We start from the raw sequence: 25183 nt of genomic DNA, 5'->3' as shown, positions 1-25183 counted from the left end.
CATTAAGAAAGAGAGAGTGAATTCGCATCCCCTAGTTCGTGGACAAGAATTCATACGGCTTCCGTCAATTGATTAATCTCATTCATCTCTTTTCTCTTTGATCTTGTGTTGGTTAATTAGAGGCAATCTATTTTGGTTGCATCTCATAAGGGTTGATTCTAACTTAACCTCACCGTGTTCACGAAAGAAGGAAAAACAAACAAAAGGGAGAAATTCGTTTTTCTTCACCTACATCAGGTCAATTCACTATTTCGCGGATTCCCGGAGATTGAACCATCGGATCGTCGCGATTTTTGGACAGTAGCTTCTAGACATATTCTTCCACGTTTCCACTGAAGGGATTGTCGTTCGGAGGTCTGGAAGGTCTGTTTCGAATAGGGGCAGATTGGCAAACAGTTTACATCTCCTTTGAAGTTGTGGGCACTTCGTTTGCAACGGTAGATTGATCATCGAAAGGTATTTCTTCTTATCACTCTTTATATGAAATAACGATTAACGGATCCTATGGTTAAAAGGAAGTAGGCTAAAATTTTTATATTTCCACTGCTATACCTTAGCCTTAATTTCCTTCAATTGCTGGTCTTACTGAAGCACTCATCTGGCAAGGCAAATCTCAGGCGTTTGTCGTCAACATGATCAGCGCTGCTGAACTCAACATACCCGAAGAGGTATCCAGTGATGGAGTTGCAATTTTTTACGGCGTCAATGAAAGCGCTGAGAAACTTAAGGAGCTGTCCCAAGAACTGACTCGAGCTGTCTTAACTGATGCCTTCAGACTTCCTCCTCCTGATGCTGACAAAACGGGTGAGAAAGAACAAGCAGCTAGAGCTCAGCATGAGCGTAGTCAGTCTCAGCAAAAGAAAAAGAAATGGAGATAGGCTAGAACGTTTTTTTTATTATTATGTTATCCTTTGTACCTATTTCTATTTCTTTCTAATGCACTGACTATTTATATAATTACTTGCATCGTTCATTATATGAGTTATGAGTTATTTTTATCTGATGCCAAGTATTAAGTTATTAAAGTATCTTCAAACTAATCCTATGCTTATAATATGATTGACTTTGACTTATATGACTATAGAACATGGTCTTATAAAACTCATTGAACAACAAATTACTCAGCGCTCTCTGAATGATAAAACCTTCCGCTTAATACTGAGTAAAATAGAATATGTTCCATGAGTTGACCTATATCTGAAAACTGACCTTAGACTTACTCCATTAAACCTTTAAATGTTTAGAGTAAATCTAAGTCAGTAGCTCAACCCTGACGGGGGAGTATGCCAAGTATATTAGGTCAACTATCATGGGGGAGCTCAATACTGAGTTCCTCGCTGAATAGTTTTGCCAACATCAAAATGGGGGAGTTTGTTGAAACACATTTCCACATAATTTTGATTTGACAAAATTGGTTGAGTAAAATATTCTAATCACATTAAATTTAAAAGCTTTGATTTATTCTACTAATGTGTTTGTTCAATGTTGAGTTAAATTGTTTATAAGACATAAGATTCACAAGGCCCAAGCCCAATACGGAAGTCAAGGCCCAAGTCAAACAACTCAAGATAACTCGGCCCGCGTCTGTCAAAACGGTGTCGCTGTGTACAAAACGCAACTCAGCATAAGACGGATCTAGAAGACCTTCAGGGAACAACTTCAGAACGAAGCTACTGAGTTGATTCGACAAAGCGTACGAGACAGCAGCTGGCTAAGGAAAACCTCCAGACAAAGTGTTTCCACTTTAGGTAAAGTTCAGACGACACAGTATGCTGTCTAGTTGACGTTACCATAAATGGAGAGACACTCTGCCGAGCTGACCAAAAGCTAACCGAGGACAGAAGATACATAAATCTGATTGGCCGAGAGCTCTGAGCAAGTCAAGATGACAACGACAGGAAGCCGTTTCCCTCCAACGGTTATTTCGAAATTCGAAATGACCGATGCCTCAAGATGTCTCTATAAATAGTGCCATCAGAAGCTTCATTCAATACAGAACTTGATCAAGCTATTACGCTGACCAAATTTCTACATAAGTTCTGCAAGCAAAGAAGCAAAGAAATCTTACACTACATTTCATATATTTGTGTAAAAGTCTAGAGTGATTATTCAATCGTCTAAAGTGTCTTAGCAACTTATTGTATAGGACAAACACTTATCATTTCTAGAGATAGAAAGGAGAGGCTGGGTACTCGGGTATAGTACTCAACGAGAGATTAGGATTGAGTAGAGGTATAGAGGAAGGTACTCTTGTTATACTCAGTTGCTAAGATTGTAAAAGGTTTGAGGCTCTACCTTTAAAGAGCTCAGTAGAGGATTCGAAATCTCGGAACGTGTTCCAGGGACAGGACGTAGGCTTAGAAGAAGCCGAACCTGGATAAATCTGCTGAGTAAAGTATTTCTTACCTTTAACTCCTTATATATATTGCTTGCTTAAAATAACCAAAAACTGACTAAGTAAAGAGGTCAAAGTTGAGTTGTGCGTGTTGAACATCTGAGCTCAGGAATAGACTCTAAGTGTGATCTCCTGACTCAAGCTAAGAAACTGACCTAGTCACCAGTTGACTAAGCCAGTATCTTGCTGTTTACTCAGCGCCGCTGTTAAAACCTTTTTCCTTAGAAAAAGAAGTCTGCCCTAATTGCGAAAAAGTTTAAATAGTTCCTAACCCCCCCCCCCCCCTTGGAACTATACTTGCAACATTACAAGGGACCAACAGGTTTGATAGGGGCGTTTCGTCCCTATCTTTTAGCGTGATTTACGGTTTAATTTTAGAAGAAATAAATAAGTTTAATTACAAAAATAGAGTGTTTTTCATAAAATAACAAAATAAAAATAAATTCCTTACTTTCAGTTAATTTTCCTCATTTTTGATTAGTTTAGGAAATAAAAACGTCAAGCTAACTCGGCTCTCAAGATTTGTATTTCAGGTACGAGGAAGGAGTGAAAATCTACTCAAATACACGGGGCGTATCATTATTTACGCGGGGCGTATTGTCATTTACGCAGGGCGTAAAACATGGTGTCAGAAATAATTGCCTTATCCGCAGGCACCATGTGGAAATGACTCAGCATACGCGGGGTGTATGACACCTTACGCGGGGTGTATGACACATGTCGGAAATGATTGGCCTAATCCTGAAAGTCAGACTGCATTGTCTCCCGGAGTCAACTCTCCATACGCGGGGCGTATCACCATTTACGCGGGGCGTAAAAGGTAGTTCTTCAATATAAAAAGATCAGAGACTCATTTACGCGGGGCGTACTTCAGCTACGCAGGGCGTATGTGAGACAATTAGACATAGAATTGTTCCACAAGCATGAGATTTCTAACAGAATGGGCATATACGCGGGGCGTATCATGGGATTTCTGCACCAAATAATGTTGCTCCATACTTGTACCTTATGAAGTTACAACTCTACCCCTAGCTTGATGTATAAATAAGAGTGACTAGCACTCATTTAGACACCTTCTACTTTCTATCTTCTACCTCTACCTTACCTAGATAGTTGTTGTATAGGTTTGGTTTTAGATTCGGTTTATGTAATAAAACTCTCCCACCTTGAGAGCTTGTTCGGTTATTCCGACGTTCCATCAACGTTTCGCCCCATCATTCGTCACCAAGCTCGAGAGTTCCACCTCCAAGTCCTAAGAGACGACCTTGAGTCCGGTTGGCTAGTCCCGAGGGCCGATTCTTCCCTCTTCACTTGCTAACTAGCTTCCACTCTTCCTATGTACTAGGCTTGGTTGTATTCCTCATTTATGCTTTCCATATTTATAATATATGATTTGCAATTTCCGTTTTTATATACGTGTTGATGTTTATTACTTGTTTTGATACTCATAATTGACTATTGTGTAGGGGAACGCGATTTCCGACACCATTCGGGCTATCTTTAGGGACTCATATAGGTGTTGCCTTACCGGAAGTGACAAACCGGAAACCCTAGGAATTGACAAGCCACGGAACTTACGGGTCATAGTTTCTGATCCCCAGCATTAGACACGCCTTGACTAGGAACCACGTAGTCTAAGTACTTCACGGGTCGGTCGAACTACACGTAGTCGTCTTTACAAGAGTAAATTGTCAATCGAATATATTCAGAGTCATTGCCTTTTATATTTTTAACTTATCATCACCCATATCATTCCGTGGAGTTTTCCGTTACATAAACCTGTGTCGCCAATAGTTTAGGAGTAGTTTGTAATTGTGTCACACACCAACCCCAAAGTAATCGCCGCTTAAATAACATACGAAACCGAGTCGTCTAATACTTGCAGTTATAAATCCCATGGATTCGATACCCGGTCTTAACCGGATTATTACTTGATACGACGGGGTACACTTGCCCCTAAGTAGTCGTTGCGTCTAGTAGAGTTAGAGCATTAGAAAGATCGCATCCATATTAACAGCACATTCATCGGAATACACATTTAAGTCGTCGTAAGAAACTCTACCACTAGCCGCCGCACTATCAGTTGTCACACCTCAGTCCCACTTTGTCAAAAGCCATGGGATTGACCTTGAAAAATCACCTGTTATGCAAGAAGAGCAAGAACAGAGAAATGATACAACTCAGCCTGAGTCTGAAGAAGAAGAAGATGTTGAGCAACATCAAGAGACCGATATTGACCAAACAGGGAATGCTGAGCAAGTTAATGAACCTGATGCTGACCTTGAGGAGAAATCATCCTCTGAATCTAGTGAAGGTATTCAAGCTGACCCTTCACCCCCAAGAGCTAAGAAACAATGAAGACTCAAGAAGAAGGCACATAAGTAACAGCCAATTGATATTCTGGATGATTCCCCTCCTCACGAGAATGCTACTGACCTTTCAAACATTTAGTTCAAGTACTTCTCCCATGATACCGAGTCTAAATCTCCTCCGAAGGATTTTGAGAAAAATCAAGCCTCTGTTACTCATACTGAGGAACAAGCCAAGACTCCGGAGAATCCAAAGTCTGCCGAGCAAGAGCTCGAAGTCACAGATACTCAACAAGGAGAGCAAATTATGCACAATCCAACTCCACCTCCTCAGATCAATACTTCTGTAAGTCCATCACTTCCAACTCAGCATCTACAGAATAACGAGAACTCAGCTCCTGGTACTGAGCTACCCAAAGGACCAACTCTTGATCACTCAACACCAGCTGATAAGCAGCCTCCTCCACCACCATCCAGCTCAACTTCCATCCCTGCTGTTGAGACAAATCAAGCTAGCCAATTTGCATATCTTAATGCAAGTCAATCTGGTCGTCGCATCATTGAAACTACTCAATGCCTTCTCCAGGTGCTCAACACTTCTGATGTTGCTGGGTCTGCTCATCCTGAGTCATCTAATCTTTCTTCAATTGCTCAATTTCTGTATGAAATCAAGGGGCTCAAGGATCTTATAAGTGTTATGACATCTGTTCAAACACATCAACCCAAGCAAGACTACATTGCAAAGCTAACTAAGCTGCTACTTCTGATGGTAAACCACATGGACTCACTTGAAGGTAAAATCACCAATCTGTCCGCATCGAATCCAGGCTATGCCACTTTCGTTGAGTTAAATCAACATTTTGCTAAGCTGAGAACAAAGCTGCCCAACCTTGGGACAATGGTCAATCATGAGTATGCAACATCTACTGAGTTGCAAGAATGCTTTGCCAAGCTGACTGCCGATCTTACTTGTACATGTGAGTTAGTCTCTTCCTCTTCTCAGTGCATAATTGACCAACTGAGTGAAGCGGTCAGTCTATTTAACGTCAACAAAGCCCAGATGGATGTTGACCCCGTCTCCAACGATCAACTCTTGAGCTTTTTCCAAGCCATTCTGAAGGTAATGCGTATCAACAATGCTCAGCGCATATTTTATGACTCTGCCATGCTAAAGATGTATCACCAATCTTTTTGCTCAGCTCACCAGCTCACTCACCTGGCTTAGTAAATCACATGAATGTCTACTCAGCATGATTAGCAGCTCTCTCCGGGTTCCTCGACATGTCCAAGATGACAGTGTACCTGTAATTGATGGCTTGCATGAAAGCACAAGGAAGATCCATCGTTACTCAAATGTCCTCCCCGATACCTTCATTTATAAACCCGATGATGGCAAAACAGGGGAGAAAAGCCAAGAAGGAACTCAGCTTGCAGGTGGTGCATCAGGGAGTAAAGATAAAGCCAAAGGAGTATATCAAGCTGATCACCAAGCACAAGTTAATCTGAAAAAGAAGAAGTAGACTAGTCTAGAACTTAGCCCTTAGTTCTTTGTGCTTAATATTTTTAGTTCGTACTAAACTTAGCCCATAGTTCTTTGTGCTTAATATTTTTTGGTTCGTACTAAGTCAATGAGAAGCATCACTTTATCAAACTTGTGCTCAATATTATATACTGAACTGATTGAACAAACAAACCATAACGAAACATACTCAGTATACACTTCCATACATAATCAAACTGAAGTGATAAAATGTTTCCAAAATTGATCATTTCTGAAAGCTGACCTAGACTCAACTTAGATCTTAGCAGGTCTAGAATTAAATTTAGTCAGTACAGGTCTTTTTAATTCATCTCAATTAAATCTTGGAAGGTTTAGAGTTAAATTAATAGATGCAACCCTTACGGGGAAGCAATTTCAGAAATATAAAAAAAATAATTCAATCATGGGGAATTTCAAAACTGAGTTCCATAATTATGTATTTTGCCAACATCAAAATGGTGGAGTTTGTTGAAACACCTTTTCACAAGATTTTGATTTGACAAAATCATCCATGATTAAGGGATAATTAAATTTAAGTGCTTTGATTTAATCATACTAATATGTTTGTTCAATGATGAGTATAAATATACATATACAAAGTAAGACAAGACGAAGTCAGCATGAGATGATAGAACATGCTAAGAGGAATGTAACTTAGCATGAAAGAATAGAAGTCTAAAGTTGAGTAGAATAGACTTAGCATCAGAAGTCTTCTTTAGAACGAAGCTGACTAATAAAGAACTCAGCATTAAAGTTGACAACATACGGAAACAACGAATGAACCTGAGTGATAGTCAGGACAACATGAAAGATCCGTTCATAAGAAGACAAAGTCTGCCAACCGTCTGCACTAATAATTGAATCCTCGAAAATACACAGAAGATTGATTTCGAGAAGAATGGGTCAATGGATCATTGGTAAAAGACAAACTGCTACAAAAAGACAAGTCTGCAGGAAGAAGACAAATCTGACACCTGAAGAAATCAGAAGACATGATTGGTCTGTACAATCAGAAGCTGACCAGAATCTGTCTCCTAAAAGAGCCGTTTTGGACACAACGGCTAAACCAATTCAAAATGATCCAGGATCTGATTTCCATCTATAAAAGGACAATCAAAATCCTTGGATCATTGCCGAAGTACTAAGAGAAAAATACAAGAGAGAAAAGAACCAATTTCAAAGCACTCAAAAACAAGAAAGATCTTACACCAAATCTTCTATTCTTTGTGTAAATGCTAGAGTGATTATTTGCAATCATCTAAGGTGTTCTTTATTTGTAAAAGAGCAAGTCTGTGACCAATAGTGATATTGAGAGGTTTGTGCTGAGTGCTTGGTTGTAAGCATTCAGTGGTAGAGAAATCTAGGTGCTGGGTTGTAGCACTTAGTAGGAGTTGAGTAGACGAATAGAGGAAGGTACTCTTGCATATTCAACTGCCTTGTAATCGGTTTGTGCTCTATCATTAAAGAGCTCAGTATTAGATTCAAAAAGCCCGAAGGACTCTGGGGACTGGACGTAGGCAGAGAGGCCGAACCAGGATAAGTGATACTGAGTAATATCTAAACTCTATCTCAAAGACATATATATATTTGCTTGTGTTGTTTGATATTTTTACTCAGCATATAAACTGTCTAAACTAATCCTGAGTAAAATAAGGTGCTGAATTAGAAGCTGACCACTTAAAGTGTCAATTCCTAACTCACAAGCGTAATAGCCTTAGTCAACATTGGACTAAAGCTGTTTCGCATCAAGCCCGGCCAAACTGACCAAAAGCTGAGTTGACCAACTCATAAAGATTATTAAGTCAGCTTATCAACTAAACGCGAAAAAGTGTTATTAGTTCCTAACCCCCTGGAACTAATTACAAGGGACCAACAAATGGGTTCTATATAGTTATGAAAAGGAATATTTATATAAACTCAATTTATTCTGTGCAAATAACTTTTGTGCTATAAAAAGGAATGTTTACATAAGTTAGTCTATATAGTTATTTCCGCCTTTTGTGCTATAAAAAGGCATAAGTAAGTTAAATAATTAAAAGATACAACTAAGTTCCAGCAGGTTTAGAAGCCTTTATGAGGTAAGGTAGCTGAGATATATAAAGGGGAAGATTGCCTTATATATATATATAGGTTTATAATTCTCCAATTATGCAACATGACATGTTTAACCGCCTCTTTAAACACATGTTTTCATCTTTCTATGGGGATTTATTACCATCTGCCACTATTGTTTGTATAATTTACTGGCCATTTTTTGAAATCCCCATTAATGTATATATTAGTGTCATAGTTTGTAGGGATGGGTACGGTTCGGTTAATCGGTCCATTAAGTAAAAAAATTAACCGAACCATTATCAACGGTTTTTTAACCATCCAAACCGAAACCGGTCCATATCAATCGCTTAACCATCAATCGGTGAACCATTAATTTCAGTTAGGTTTTTCGGTTAACGGTTTTTAACCAATTCTCACTAGTTAACAAAAAATCAACGGTTAAATTTTTACCCAAACCTAAATTTTTAAACAATATTAAAATACACATAATTTCAAAAATTCAAACGAAACGAATTCATATAAAAGTTTAGAATTCAAACATAAGTACCGAATTAAAAAACAATCCACCAAGTTTACATTTAAAACATAAAGAAATGTAAATAATATTTCGTCAAAATACTTATTACAACATAAAGCAGTATAATCTATGTTATATATTTATATTAATCTATGTTATAATCTATATATTTATATTAAGCAGTATAATCTATATCTTTGTATTTTATTTGCCTTGCCTTTATCGCCTATATATATATTTTTTAAATTTATATTTATTAAATGGTTCGGTTAACCGTTAACTGCAGGTTTTTAAACACTCTAACCCGAAACCGAAACCGAAACCGGTACCTATCTATTTTTTTAACCATTAAAAAAACCATCGGTTTGGTTAGCCGCTTTTTTCGATTCGAATTATCGGTTTTCAGTTCGGTTACCGGTTTGACCGGTTTTTTTGTCCACCTCTAATAGTTTGGCACACTAAATTTGGACCTTCTATGGGGATTTCAAAAAATCGCCACAGTGTGTACAATATTTTATAAGGGAATTTAAACTCTCCACAGTTTACTCTATTAATTGTGGTGTAATTGTATGTTCACTATAAATATTCATCTTTTAGGAAAAAAATCTTAATTCCCCAAAAATGTATAATAATTAGTGGTAAATTATATTTCTCCACTATTTTTTCCTCACAAAAAATTCAATTTCTTATAGTGTCTATTTACATAAAAATGAAACAATATATAAAAAAATAAATTATCTGTCAAAAGTATCTAATATTATAATTCAACAAAAATACCTAATATCATAACTCAAAAATACAATAAGACCATGTTCTTTGTTACTCAATTTCAGTATCAGTAATTTCAGTTTAGTTCTGTTCACTAATTTTCAGTTCCGTTCAATAATTTATCACTATTTATTATAATTATAATTTTTTTTATTATTAGAATCAGTATTATTATTCTTATCTGATTTTTATTTTAATTATTACTATTTTTAAAGTTTAATAATATAATTTCAATTCAGTAACATTCAGTTCAGTACATTTTACTTAATTTTAATAAAAAAGAACATGGCGTAAGTATCAACCATCATAAGCATAAATAATTACTCATTCATCAACATAAATTTGAAAGGAGAGAGTTGATGATGTCGGGAGAAGCAATAACCCCACTCAAATTTAGATTTCAGTGTTGGATTCATTAGGTCCAACCTTTGGATAACAGATGCAAAATGAGTTTGTCTTTCCATTTCTTCTCTAACTTCATTTCTCATTTCCTATCCAACTACTGGTTTTATTTGTTCGATTATGTTATCAGAAATGTTTTTTTTACTTGTAGCAACTGAAGATTCACCGATGTGGCTCTTTTTCTTGATGTAGTCGATCCTACTAATAAGTCATAAACGACCATGAGATGATGCTTCTCCAAGTATATGGACTCGGAGATTGTTAAATAAATAGTACAATTCATTCAATGATAATTTTCAATACTCGTTAGAGTGTAATGATAAATCATATATTAGTCTATAACTTTTTACACTAGTAAATTCTTTTATAATCATGTAATCCGTAAATTTTATCTTCAATTCTTTGATAATTGCGTAATTCCTAGTTTTGCTCTGCCCATTAACATGATGTGTGTAATGTATTTGGTTCTTAGATAGTATAGCTATAATCTACCAAATACATATTTAATAGTAGAAACTAAATAAATCAATTATTAGTCTACAAAAGACAAAGCATATGATTCTGAAAACAAAATCATAACCATCAATATAACGGAGTGTTATAATAGCTGAAACAATAATATAAAATACAAAATATCAATTCTCTCCTAACCTTTCTTTATTTTCTAAACAATAATATAAAATACAGAATATCATCATCTTTGTTTATAATGCGTGAATAATAAAATCAATAAAAGAAAAAAAAACCAGCATTTCATTACTTTAGTTATGTCCAATGAATCAACTATTTGTTTTAATCCTAGTTCAATGAACCTTGCTCTATTCTTATCAATAATGACTGTTGGAATAACGTAACTGCCATTTAATTGTCCAACATCTTCATCATCTTTATCTTCCATTTCTTGGTCTACTTATTGCTTATCAAAGAGAATTTTTTTTCGCAAGACTTTTTCAGCTCCCGTTATTGTTGCTGCAAGCTTTGCAAAGTAACGTACTTATGTTTATCTTTAACAGCTTGCCTTGGATTTTAGCGAAAAATGGGATTTGCTATTATACAATATACAAAAATATTTCACGAAACATTAAGTATTTGCCCTATTATTGAATAAAAAAACACGAATTTAACACTATAAGTAGGAGAAGAAGACAGATTTAACCTCTACAGAACAGTGTAATCTTATACTAATGTTTTTGAGATAGTGCAATTTTAAGTATCGAAAAATGATATTTTTCATGTGCAATTTTATGGTTTGGCTAGTCTATAACCTCCCAATAAGACTTAAAATTGCACATATTCCGTTAATAAGAGTTGAGATTATCCTGTATGTTAGCTTAAAATTGCACATATTTTGTTAGCTTAAACTTCATTGTTTTGTATATGAGACTAGATTGCACTCCCACAATAAATATAAGGTCAAGGTACATATTAATGTTTACACTATCATTTATTAAAAAAAAAAAGGTATAAGGTCCGTTTGGCTACTTGCTGTTTGTTGATCATGTTTACTGGTTCCTATTGTTGTTTGTTGTTTGCCTTTAGAAAATGCAGTTTTTTCAAAAAGCAAAGATTTCCTGCTTTTGTAAAAAGCTACTTTTCAGCGGTAAAAGGCAAACATGAGGTGTCTAACTAAACACTTCAAACTCTGCCTTTTAAAATGAAAAGGTAAACAGAATGTGAAAAGTAGGTAATCAAACATCGTCGTAATTTATATGTAATTTGATGCATATAAAGTTAGTTTAATAAAATATAGTATGAGCATGAACGGTTTGGGATCCTAATCCGATACAGGAAATTGTTAAATATTATAGATTAGTTCTTATATATATAGTGTAATGCCTTTCCCATTCACTAATTTATCCTCACAAGTTAATTAATTATATTTAGACAAATTAATGTTTCCCACCTACGGAATCCAACCCTAATTATCTAATACACGTAAAATTAAATTTCTTTCCATATCCAGTAAATAACATTTTCTAAATTATGATATACAACTAGTTTTTTTTTTTCATTGCAGCACCACCTTGTATTATCCTATGTTACATGGACTCGGTAAAAATGTCATCGTACCGGTGTCAACACGGCATGACACGGATCCGGATTCGAAATCTGTGTCATCGGATACGGCAAGCTCAGAACAGCCCTCCATCTTTAATAATAAAAAAAAAATTTGATAAAACATCTTTAACAGTTGAAAAAGTCACCTAAAATGGATATTTAAATGTGTTTTAAAACCGTAACTTCTCGATTATTTAAAATTGCAAAAGTAAATTCACAAAAATAAAAATGAGGAAGAAACACGGGAATTTTCTATTCTAACAACCAAGCATGGACAAATCAGATAAAAGTTTCTCTCGATTATCCAACTCAGCAAACGCGTCAATTTTTTCATAACCGAACATGAGTAGTTTAGGTCAAAGTTCGGCTTGATGAACCTCAATCCAAGTGATGGGTCCATTTTTATTCTTTCCGAATTTGGAAAGAAAAAATAAAACTCAATACAAGCATACAATATAATCGTTTTGTTTTATTTTTCTTTTTTGAAGAAAATATGTATAGTGGTTTTAGTCTGGTAACCGCTTAATTGTTAGTGCAATCAGTTATTATTCCCGCCACTTTGTTCCTTTATATAAGCAAAGCAAGGCAAAGGAGCCGTAATTCATTCTTCAATTAATCTCATAGATCAGGATCAAGATCAAGAATCAAAGTTTGAGTTTCTGTAATGGCCAACAATGGTGATGGTCTGATGAGTCTTTACGAGCAATTTCTGAACATAATGATGAGGCTGAATCATTACCGAGCTGAATCTGAAAAGAGCATGGAGGAAGTGAAGAAGTACTCAGAAAAAGATGAGGTTGAATCCATACGTGCTGGAATTAGGGCTGTGTTGAAACACCATGAGGGTTACAATTACGATCTTGCTGAACTGGGTAAACTCGTAACAGATCCACAGAACATAGATGGATTTATCTCTGAAATTCGGATCATGGATAAAGAAGAACCAGGCGCAGAGAATAACGCACTGCTTATGTTTCAAACTTCGATTGAAACTTTGACAACACAGGTGCAGATTTTCAAAGATTCTGAGAAAGTTGGTGAGAACAACAAAGAGGATGTGCTTCTGTTACAAGATTTGGGTGATCAGAAAAACAAAGATCACGATGAGCAAGTTACACTGGAGAAGTTGCTCGCTAGCCTCAGAGAAATTTCTCTACAGGTACTTGAGATTAAAAACAACAACACTTGAACATAAAGATCACAAGACTTGTTTTTGTTATGAGAGTTTGATTTTCATTTTGATCAGAAATTTCTTTTTTTAGTTTTCTTTTGTATTGATCAGATCAGATGATCATGATCATATTGTTTCGTATTATAGATGATTCATTTGAATATATGCTTCTTGTTTGATGTTTAATACTGTATTTGAATCTTTGAAAAAAATCAAATTTACATCCTTGAATGTAACCAAATGATCATATGAATCAAATGATGAAAAATGATATTATATGAATCTGTAAAATAAGTGATATAATGTTATTGATACCATTATGCTGATGCACAAGAAGAAATGCATCTCTTTTATTAATGAGCTAATAAGAAATCATTCAAATAAAGAGAATTTTTTAATTATTATGGTGTAGAACATAATACCATCTCTACTGGTTTTAGCAGTCCTTCAAAACTTTTTCTTTATCATTATTATTATTTTCATGGTTATATTCAAAGTTTTTTTTTTTTTGGTACAATGTTCATAGCTTTCTAGGATGTAAACTTGAGCTTTTGGATTTGACTTAGATTTTTAATTTTTCACCCTTGTGTAAAATATAAGGTTATTTAACTATTTAAGTTTTTACACCAATTAATTGGTTTATATGGTACTAAAAAATGGTTAAAAAATCAAATTCTAATCATTTAACTTACTATTCAAAACATGTGGGAGGTCGTTTTAAAATTCATATATTTGAATGCATGATTCAAATATGAATACAGCTCCTTTGCCTTGCTTTGCTTATATAAAGGAACAAAGTAATTGAATATTTTAAGTAATTGAAAAGTTACGATTATCAAACACAAATATACACATATATATATATATATTCAAAAAATTAATCTTGTATATTTTTATTATTTACCCTTATTTAGTAGGATTCCTTTATAATTTATCTCATAATAAGCTTTTATCTATTTGCTTGATTTTGATTTTTGTTAAAACCTTTTGCTCTATAGACGCTCTAGTCTCGAGATATAAAGTATAAATACTTGGACAAAGAATACAACATGCTTGGTAGAGTCACAACTTCCTCTGCAATTTCACTGTGCTTTTATTTAATACTTGAATCAGTCCATGTTTACAAAATTATAAACCAAAAATAAATTGGAAATCACAAGAAACAAACGGGAACACCTGTATAGTATAGTATAGTAAAGTAAAGATATCTGCTCATAACACATTGAACAGAATAACAACCTCTTTCCTCCATTCCTTCTGACTTTTTGGACATACTCATTTAAGAAGGGATCTTGTTAGATGTTCCCGAGCAGTTGCAAGTGCTTGAGTTAGTGTCTGCAGCGAAAGGCAGCCGGGTTTTAGCGGGAAGAGTAAAAACACATTTCATTGATTTGAAAATTGCAAGTTCAAGTTACAAAACCTGTTCGGACAATGGAGCTCCAGCGTCAATACTATTGCTTGCTACCTTCCCAGCAATTACATTAGCATCTGTTTCCAAAATAATACTGCAAAATACATTAAAAGGTTAACTTTAAGAAAATAAGAGATGCCTCTCTTTAGTGATGAAGCAAAGGATTATTGCTAATTACTTCCGAGAATCTGGGGCAAATAGTTCACTACACTGCATCTAGATTCATATTTCAGTATCTCCAAACACAAATATGATATGTAAGGAGTTTATAGACACTTTGCCAGAGAATGGCATTATTTATAATGAATTATTCCATAATTAGGGCAGCCTGCAGAGACTTTTATGTTCAAAAACTTATTTCCAATCACAGTCACTGACATTTATAGACGTTGCAAAAGTTAGCTTCAATTTTTTGTCTGGGAAATAGTTGTGCTCAAACTTTGCCACAAACTGCATAAATAAAGACAAATTTTGTATACATGACAAATATAGCATTTTGATTTTCAGTAAACAGGGTGACAAATTTCAAAGCATGCAACAGATCACTTGGATGACACAAACAAACAATTTAATTCTTTAAGAAGAAGAACATAGCATACCCGCCATCAGCAATTTCATCTAGGCATAGCAGAATAAGATCTAGATTCTCGAGTGCCTCTTTCTTGTCCACATTGCCTCTAGAACACAAGATTAGTTAAGCATATGTTAAACTCAATAAGTGCATAGAGTAATAAATTGGTTGAGAGTGTCTTAAGTCTTAACTGTATGGAAGGATCTAGTAAGAGGACCAGTGGAATACCTTAATAGAAGGCCAACTGCATCGAAAAACCCCTGAAGAACTGTGGCTAAGATGAGCTCATTTTCATCTTCACCTCCAGTAACAAAAAAATGAAGATCTTGGGCAAACTTGTATACAATAATGCTATTTTCAAGCATTGTAATCTCCGCTGTAGGTAGTGAGAATCACAAGTTAAACAAAAAACACAATGAGGACCAAAGAGTAATTTCTTCATTTACTTTATAAAGGTGAAGGATTTGAATAAGATCCAATAATCTACAACCAACAAATTATATAAATATGACAATGTAATGTGCCTCTATTCAAATTGAGCGATCAAATTGCTGATTATATTCTCATATAATCTATTCACCAGCATACAATTTCAAAGAACTCAGGACATTACAGTGGCACTGCAACAGGAACAGTATCATTCCAAATTGATGCCAAATAACCGAAATATGAAACTCCAGATCTTCAAACATATAACAGTATTTGCACTGGACTAGAAGAATTGATGATCCAGACATACAACCACACAACACAAAGGTAAATAATTCATAATGCAGATACCTTACCTTCATTACGGCCATTTGTCTTCTGAGTTTTGGTAAAAATAGATTTCTCATAAGCTTCCTTGGCACTGTTTGTAGGCCAACCATCTGAATAGTACTTAACAGCTACACGTTTCCCTTCAGAATCCAATAGAAGGATATTCTTTATAGAAGGGCATATGTCCTGTAAAAAAACCTTGCATCAGAAGAGTTAATTCGAACAACACAGAGTCTTCTACATGATAATAAGGACTAAAACTCGTTAATCTTTCCCATTACATCATGCATCAATAAAAACTTTGGGAATTTTTCCTGCCTACAGCAAACCCAGACTCACTCATACATAATGTAAACTAACAATGCGATCCAGTACTCTAGATCATAACCGTAATCTTAGGCTTCAAAAATGAAATCAAATTAGAAATCAACATTAGGATCTGTCCTCTATTCGGAGAAATTAATAATCTCTACCATTAAAATAATTTGAATATAATCTAGACTGCAGGAAACAAACGACAAGCCCAACATATACGTATACAGATCAATGCCAATCAACAATTACAACATCCCTAAATCAAGTAATGAAATAGAGCAAACCCTTAATTTTGCGAAAACCAGAACCAATTTGACTCAGCTGGAGATTGTAAAATTCATGTTACACACAGTAGCAAAGTTTAGATTATAATTATAATATGTGTATCGATACAGTCCAAAAGGATAGACGAGCTGACCATGTTGTTTGGCAAAATTTATTACGGAAAATTGTCCCAGAATTACTGAGAAAATCTGTAAGATGAGCAAGATCAAAGCCCCTACAGTCGACCAAACAAAAAAAATAAACAGTGATGTTTGCTGAACTCACTGCATTTTTTTTGTCAACTCTTACTTTCGGTCCAGTATATTTTACCAATTTACTTGATTTCAGAAATATTTTGTAAATATACCCTCAAAACCTTTCACCAATATCTAATTTACTAGAACATCAAAATCCTGATCTAAGTTTATATGTATATATGGAGTTAAATGCACCGTAGGTCATTGAATTTATATGGTTGTCTCAAAATGGTCACCCAATTTTATTTTGTCCCAGTAAAATCATTCAAATTTGAGTTTTGTCTCAATTAGATCACTCGGACAATTTCAGTGGTTAAAAGGCATTAGAATAATGCAATGGGGAAACTGATAACAGATCTCAGTACATAGATGGATTTATCTCTGAAATTCGGATTCTGGATAAAGAAGAACAAGGCGCAGAGAATAGAGCACAGCTTATGTTTCATAGGTCGGTTGAAACTTTGAGAAGACAGATGAACATTTTCAAAGATTCTGAAAACGTTGATGAGAACAACAAAGAGGATGTGCTTCTGTTACAAGATTTGGGTGATCAGAAAAAGAAAGATGATGAGGAGGAGGAGCAAGTTACACTGGAGAAATTGCTCAGTAGCCTCAGAGAAATTTCTCTTCAGGTACTTGAGATTAAAAACAAGAACAGTTGAACAAAAAGATCAGAAGAGTTGATATTGATTTGGAGAGATTGATTTTGATTTGGAAAGATATATAAAGCATTAGCCTGTTTGTTTTTTTTATTGTTCTTTTGTTTTGTATTGATCAGATGATCATGATCATATTGTTGGTATTATAGATGAGATTGTAACTGATGATTCATTTGAATGCTTCTTCTTTATGATTAATTGATGCTGGGTTTCAATCTTTGAGATTATATTAATTGCAAAGGAGTTTCTTTGAAATCTAAGATCTTATGTAACATGAATTTTATTCATACTGTAACTGATGATTCATGAGTAGTGACAACATTAACAAATGGTAGACATAATAAAGTGTTATCACAATTTCAAAGCTCATTAATGTCATTAGCAAACATTACAAACCCAGGCATTAGCAAACCATTAACAAACATATTGGCAAACCCAGACATTAGCAAACATATTAGCAGACATTAGCAAACCCAGACATTGACAACTGAATCCCGTTTGCAGCAATTATCTCAAATACAAAGTGATTACGGAAACCTTATATCGCGACTTAGTACTTACATGAATCAACGACATCACGGTGAGAGATCGGAACAACGACAGTGCGGCAAGACGGTGGTGCAAGACGGAACGACGTCCGTGCGAGATTGGACGACTGTGCGAGACAGAACGACAGTGGAGGAACGAGAGCGCTCGGAAGGGATGGAGGACGAGGAACGACGGTGGAGGAACGACGGTGGAGGAAGGGATGGAGGAATCGCGGTGGATGAAGGACTGGAGATCGCTAGCGCTAGGTGGTGGGTGTCGGCTTCTTTTTGTCTTAAAATTGGATTTTGATTCAAAATGGGGCGTGTTATGAGCATAATTACTCACAAAGAGCCCGGTTAAAAAAAGTTTGGCTGGAACTTTGTTTTAACCCGGTTCGAAACCAGTAAGAAAACCGGAAGCTTTCTCAACCGGTTTTTTAATATATAACTTTTTTTAGTTGAAACCAGTAGGCAATGTACAAGTTTCAAATATTATTAGCAGTATACCCGTGTTTTGCACAGAAAGTTTTATTTTATAATTTATTATTGTTATTAATTTTTTTGGGATGGAAAATATAAGTTTTTATAAATTCAAGGGAAATCAAGGAGAATACATGTTGAATCTACACATAAAAAAACCGAGAACAAAATAAATGAATTCCATAGTTTTTATTTTCTATATTTCATTTAAATTAACTAAATGAAGACACATGATAGTAGGGGTAGCAACGGATACTCTACCCGCAGGTACCCGACACTACCCGACCCTAATGGGACTATCTGTACCTTGTATAAAAGGGTATGAGACGGGTATGGGATCAAAACCATTACCCGTTAGGGTAATGAGACGGGTATGGGAAGACCCTCAGGGTACCCAGTACCCGTTACCCGTCATAAATTTTTTATATATTAAAAAATATTATTGTGTTTTAAATGTAAGATGCGATATTTGAATACTAAACTTTTGTTCTTTAACCATTAAGTGATACCACTAAACTATTTTATTTTTATTGATTAAGTTTCAATTTGTTCAATTTTTAAATCGATAATTTATTAAATTTATACTTTGTTAAATTTGTAATATTTTTTATTTTATTTATTGATTTTTAACGGGTAAGAGTACCCGCGGGTACTCGTGAATTAAATGGGAAGGGTATGGGATGCAAAACATATACCCGTTAGGGTAATGGGAAGGGTACGGATAATTAAAAAATAAAGGGTAAAGGTTTGGAATTGATACTACCTGCGGGTACCCTACCCGTTGTCATCCCTACATGATAGCATTTTGAGTTGAAAAATGAAACTTATTAATAAAAAAAACAAACATTTGAGAACAAAATTTTTGTAAGTGATCTTCTCATGTTTATTATAATTTACTCCCAAAGCAAGACTAATCGATAACTTTAATCAATAATAGAAGAAAAAGTAAAATAAGCACAAAGAGCGTTTCGAAGGAAATGCTAGCGAGCAAGTCAATTGGTAAAATATAATAGCACAATAAATGTGAGAAGGTGATTACTATCTAGGAATCATAATGGAAAACCTCCAATCGTCAAATATCTTGAACTCTCGTTCTTTCAATTGTTGGCTTGAATTGATGGTTCTCTTTCATGCATATATCCATTTACATATAGCGAGGGTCCTAGAACTCGGACACGGAAACAGATATATGAAGTTATCAATTTAGTGTACGAATATCACAATTTTAAGGAAAAAACTAAAAATTTCATTTTGTCCAAATGAGAAGATACAAGCTGCAATTGCCAAGAAAAAATCATCACTAAAGCTTATGAACATTCTTTTATAACAACTATATGCTTTTGAATGACTATATTTTGCACACTGAAAAGGAAAATATGTGTAAAAAAGACAATGTTTACAATTCAATTAAGGAGATATAACATATAGAAACTACACAATAGCCTAAAGCAGACGAATTAGTACATTTTCAACATCTTAAAGCACTGGTGTAATCAATCCACCATCAATGGCTACAACTAAAGATTGATGTTGCTATTCTATGTTAAGCTAATTCCATCTTTACAGCTTGAATTTACAACAGGATGCTCAGGCAATGCAAGGATTGTAGCCTTTGCGAGAAAGGCTGTCATGGTCACACCCTTAGACATGATATAATGACACGAAAAATGAAATATCATCAATCTTGGCGTGCCAGTAGCTAAGATATCTCATTTATCTCACTCGTTAGTAAAATTGTCTATCAAATTACCAGGAGCGAATTTGTTTATTAAGCATCAATCCTTTGGTATGCCTAAAATCTAACTTAATTGTTTTGCTAATTATGAGACTTTTTGCTATAAATTTCGAACTATTAACACAAAATGCTACATTTTTGTACAGGATGAATATCTAAGAAGCTCAAATGAAGCAAAATAAACTAACAATTAGAAGTAGGCATTGCCAAAGTAGCGGAAGCAACGATTCAAACTCTACAAGAAGCAATTCACAGATTAGAGATATGCTGCAAATATTATAACAAAGTCGAAAGTGAGAGAAAATATATAACAACAACAATTTAAGCGAAATCACATAGTCGGAAGTAGTTATAACATAAGGCCACGATACAAACAAATGCAAAGCTATTGATCAATCGTGTAAAAATTGTAAATATCATTACAGAAAAACTTACTAAGAAACTTAGAACACGACACCTCAGGAAACAAGACATACCGGCGATTACAAAAGAAGCCAGAGTGGTAAAGATACCGACTGAAAGAGAGAGTGGCAGCGTAAAGCCGGACTAGAGACGCGAATGAGAGCAGAGGAATTAAAACGCGATGGAGAGTGGAGAGCTTAATATTTGGGTGAGGGAAGAAGAAGCAATTGAGGGAGAGAAGCAGTTGCAAATGAGGGCTGAAAAAGCTAGATAATGAGAGAAAGTGAACCGTGTAAAAGGAGGTGAAATGCCGAGAACGCTAGGAATTAGAAAAATGACATCTCAGCAAGAAAAATACTAAAATTTAACACATCAGCAATCTTTTCAACAGATATATATATATATATAGATTATTTTATTCAACTGCAAATCGATGCATGCGACAAAGCTGATTTGGGCTTTTTAAAATTTTAAAAAATATCAAAATTGGTCCTTTATATTATTTAAATTTTTAATTTAATGTCAATCTTTAATTATTTATTTTTAGACTCATTAATAAAAAATATCCTTACCAAATTAATTAATGGTGAACATTTAATTCGGTTAAATTGAAATAGTTTCATACGTTTTTAGTTAATTATTTGTAACTATATTAATAACATAGTAAATATTTTAGATATTTTGACAACATTTGTTGTGATTAACTTATACATGATAAACGTTTTCTTTACAATCTATTCGATTTTTCAGTTCGAGACTCGTCAAACATCCTTTACAGTTTGAATTATTGTTTTTATAGTTTTTTATAGCCACATTATAATTTGAATCATGGTTTTTACAGTTTGAAATTATAAACTTAACCATAACTTTTCGGTGACGTTGGCTAAAATTAATCAGTTAAATAACAGTCCAAACAGTTTTTTTAAAATTTTCGGTGTCGTTAGCTAAAATTAATTAATTTGGCAAGGAAATGTTTAAGTAAGGGTAAATAATTTATAAATGATGTGGAGCACCTCTTTCGAAGATCGAGTCCGGAAGAGGGAAGTTGGAGGAGGAATCAAGCATGGACAATCAAGCGAGCAGTCGTGTTGTGGTCAATATGGTCACACCAAAATGATAAATTATGGTCGAATCTGGTTATTAGTGTAACGAAAATGGTCCAATGAGTCGTTATGATGACTATTGAATGGCGAGAAGCTCGGTCCGCACGAGTTCAGCAGCAGTCGATCGAGACTAAAAGGGGGAGACGTGGCTGGTACGGGACAATTAAAATGCAATGTTGATGTTGCTATTTTTACTGATACTAGTGAAATAAGAGCGGGAGCAGTAGTCAGGGATAACTCCGACATTTTTGTTTCTTGCTCTAGTAGTGTTCAGCAGGGATCTCCTTCAGTTCTGTTGGCCGAGGCGATGGCTCTATGGAAGACTACAGTGGTGTATCTCCCTGCCTCTGCAAAATATGGTTTTTGAATTGGATGTGCTGGAGAGGATTCGGTTTGCACGTCCTAACCGCTTAGAGTTGGGTTGTGTGATCGAGGATATTCGTGCTTTATTGAATAAACGCCAGAATTTTTTAGTGGCTCATATCCTCAGATTAGCGAATAGTGCAACCCATACAATTACTCGTCATGCACGCTCCAATACTAGTTTTTTTAGTGATTCTTTATAAAAACTCATTTCCTAATTAATTAAGATCAGTTTTTCATCTATAAAAAAATCACAAAAAATCTTTAGGGTAAATTCCAAAAAAAAAAACCATGTGGTTTGATCTTCTTCCAAAAAAATCCTTGTGGTTTGTTATTACAAAAAAAAAGACAGTGGTTTGCGTCGTTAACCAAAAAACGAAAAATGGCTTAACGGTGTTAAAAATGATGACGTGGCACAGGGGTAAGGTTGGAAATTTGAATTTTTTTTATTTTTTTTCCTCTCTGTCTCCTCCTTCTTCTTCTTCCTTCTCCTTCTCCTTCTCCTTCTTTTTTTTCTTTTTCTTTTTCCTTTTTCTTCTTCTTCCTCCTTATTCTTCCTTCTTTTTTTTCTTTTTTTTTAAGTTTTCGGAAATCTGGAAATTTCCAGATTTCCGGAAATTTTTCAGAAATCTAGAAAATTTCTAAATTTCTGGATTTTCTAGAAATCAGGAAATTTTCCAGATTTCTGGAAAATTTCAGAGTGTCCGAAATTAAAAAAAAAGAGTAGAGGAAGAAGAAAGAAGGAGGAAGAAGAAGAAGAAGAAGAAGAAGAAGGAGAGAGAGGGGAAAAAAATAAAAAAATAAAAAAAAAATTGAATTTCCAACCTTACCCTTGTGCCATGTCATCATTTTAACATCATTAAGCCATTTTCCGTTTTTTGGTTAACGGTGCAAACCACAGTCCTTTTTTTTGTAATAACAAACCGCAGGGGTTTTTTTAGAAGAACATCAAACCACAGAGGTTTTTCTTTTTTTTTTGGAATTTACCCAAATCTTTATAATGTTAGTACTATATGGCCCCTGCTTGGCCATCACGTGACAAATAGTAAAATCTTCCTAAGAAGATCTCACTTCTCAAATGCTGCGTAAGAAACATGAGAGAAGAAGAGAAGAATGTCGGCTGCTACAAAGAAAATTATGTTTTTATACTCAATCAAATGTAATGTAACCCTGATGGTATTTTTTGTAATTTTACATTTTCGGGTTGATCCGAACACAACCCGAAAATGACCCATTACCTATTATGCTCAACACTAGGGGCAGAGCCAGGGGGGTAGGGGAGGGTCTCCCGACCCTCCGGAAAACACCACCAGGGGTGTTTCCCCCCCCTGGTTCCCCTATTTTCTGCCATGGCCTCCGGCCATGGCAAAGGTTGTCGAAGAGGGGCGGAGGTTGTTTTGAATTGGATTGTTGATGTTTAAGTATTTTTTAGATTTTATTTCAATCAATTAATTGAATATATTGAAAAAAAAATTCAAAACAACTTTTGTATACATTTGTAATAGGAATCAAATTATTGAATCGTCGTACAAAAAAAAATTTCTACGTACAATGGAACCCCTCCAAGGTTTCAAACCTGGCTCTGCCCCTGCTCAACACTAACACTAAAAATTCGTGTCGTGTTCGTACCGTGTAATTGGACCCTGTGTCATTTTGCCAGCTCTAACATTTAGTCTATTGGCAACAATTAACAAAGATAGGAGTGTTATCAATGAAAAGCCTTCCAATCTTCCATTTCCGAGTATCTTTTTCTTTATGTTTTTTGGCTTAATGCTTCTCCAGCCTCTTTAACTTGTACAAATTGGTCATTTTATCCCTCCAACTCATCCAATGTCCTATTTACCCCATTAACTCCATAAAAATGGTATTTCTCACCCCCTTAACCTGTCTAAATTTTTCATTTTACCCCTTCTCAACTTATCAAATATCCTATTTACCCCCTTAACTCCATAAAAATGGTATTTCTCACCACTTATGATCATATTTACCCTCTTAACTCCATAAAAATTGTATTTTTTTTATCCATTTATAGTAGTAAAAAAAGTTGAAAAAAGAGAAAGAACGAATAAAAAAATACAAATAACAAGAACATTAATATAAACAAGTTAAATACATTATATATAAAGATAATGTACCAAAATAAGCCTATGATTTTTTGGGAAGTATCAATTTAGGTTCCACTTACAAAATAGCATAAATATAGGTTTAACGTTTAAAAAAAGTTATCAATTTAGGCTTCGATAACGAATTGTAAGGGGTGAAAAATACCACTTTTATGGAGTTAAGGGGGTAAATAGAACATTCTATAAGTTAGGGGGATAAATGGACAAGTTGAGGGGTGAGAAATACCACTTTATGGAGGAATCCACAAATGCTGGAGTTAGGGCAGCGTTGAAACACCATGAAAGACACAACTACGAACTTGTTGAACTGTGTAAACTAATAAGAGATCATGAGCACATAGATGAAGTTATCTCTTAAATTCAAATTGTCGATAAAGAAGAAGGAGGAGGCTAGAGATTAGAGCATTCTGTATGTTTGAAATGATTCAATCTTTGAGAAGACAGATGAAGATTTTCAAAGATTCTGATAAAGGTTTGGGTGATCAGAAAAAGAAAGATGAAGACGATGATGATGAGGAAGTTACACTGGAGATATTGCTCAGTAGCCTCAGAGAAATTGCTCTACGGGTGCTTGAGATTAAAAACAACAACACTTGAACATAAAGATCACAAGACTTCGACAGATTGATTTTGATTAGGAATGATAAAGCATTATCATGTTTCTTTTTTTATTTTTATTTTGTTTTGTATTGATCAGATCAGATGATCGCGATCATATTGTTGGTATTATAGATCGAGGAATATATGCTTCTTGTTTGATGATTAATTGATGATGTGTTTGAATCTGAATAGAGGACATATTAGAGTATAGTAGAGTTACTTTATATATAAGGGCATTCTTGTAATTACTTGTACATAATATAGGATCATTTGGTAAGTATCTTACCCTCGTGTAATAATATAAATAGATGTAAATACTTATTAATAAATAAGAGAGTATATTTTAATTTTGTTCCCTCTTCACAAGACAGTTCCTAATGTGAAATTTCACCTATTTTC

The 25183-nt window shown here is 34.7% G+C and overlaps 1 protein-coding gene across 1 annotated transcript; it reads right to left on the bottom strand.

Moving 5' to 3' along the window:
• Positions 1-14272: 14272 nt before the first annotated feature.
• On the bottom strand, positions 14273-18316 carry LOC136231846 (coatomer subunit zeta-1-like). The gene is made up of 6 exons (XM_066020815.1): positions 18013-18316; positions 15983-16142; positions 15426-15573; positions 15226-15303; positions 14636-14720; positions 14273-14550 (listed from the first exon to the last, which is right to left on the bottom strand). The coding sequence occupies exons 1-6, from the start codon at positions 18025-18027 to the stop codon at positions 14491-14493; spliced, it is 546 nt and encodes a 181-aa protein (XP_065876887.1). The 5' UTR covers positions 18028-18316; the 3' UTR covers positions 14273-14490.
• Between the last annotated feature and the right edge of the window lie 6867 nt (positions 18317-25183).

The sequence above is a fragment of the Euphorbia lathyris genome, chromosome 6 (genome assembly GCF_963576675.1).
Source record: "Euphorbia lathyris chromosome 6, ddEupLath1.1, whole genome shotgun sequence".
In the NCBI taxonomy this organism is placed as follows: Eukaryota; Viridiplantae; Streptophyta; class Magnoliopsida; order Malpighiales; family Euphorbiaceae; genus Euphorbia; species Euphorbia lathyris.
This window is presented reverse-complemented; position numbering and strand designations above follow the sequence as displayed.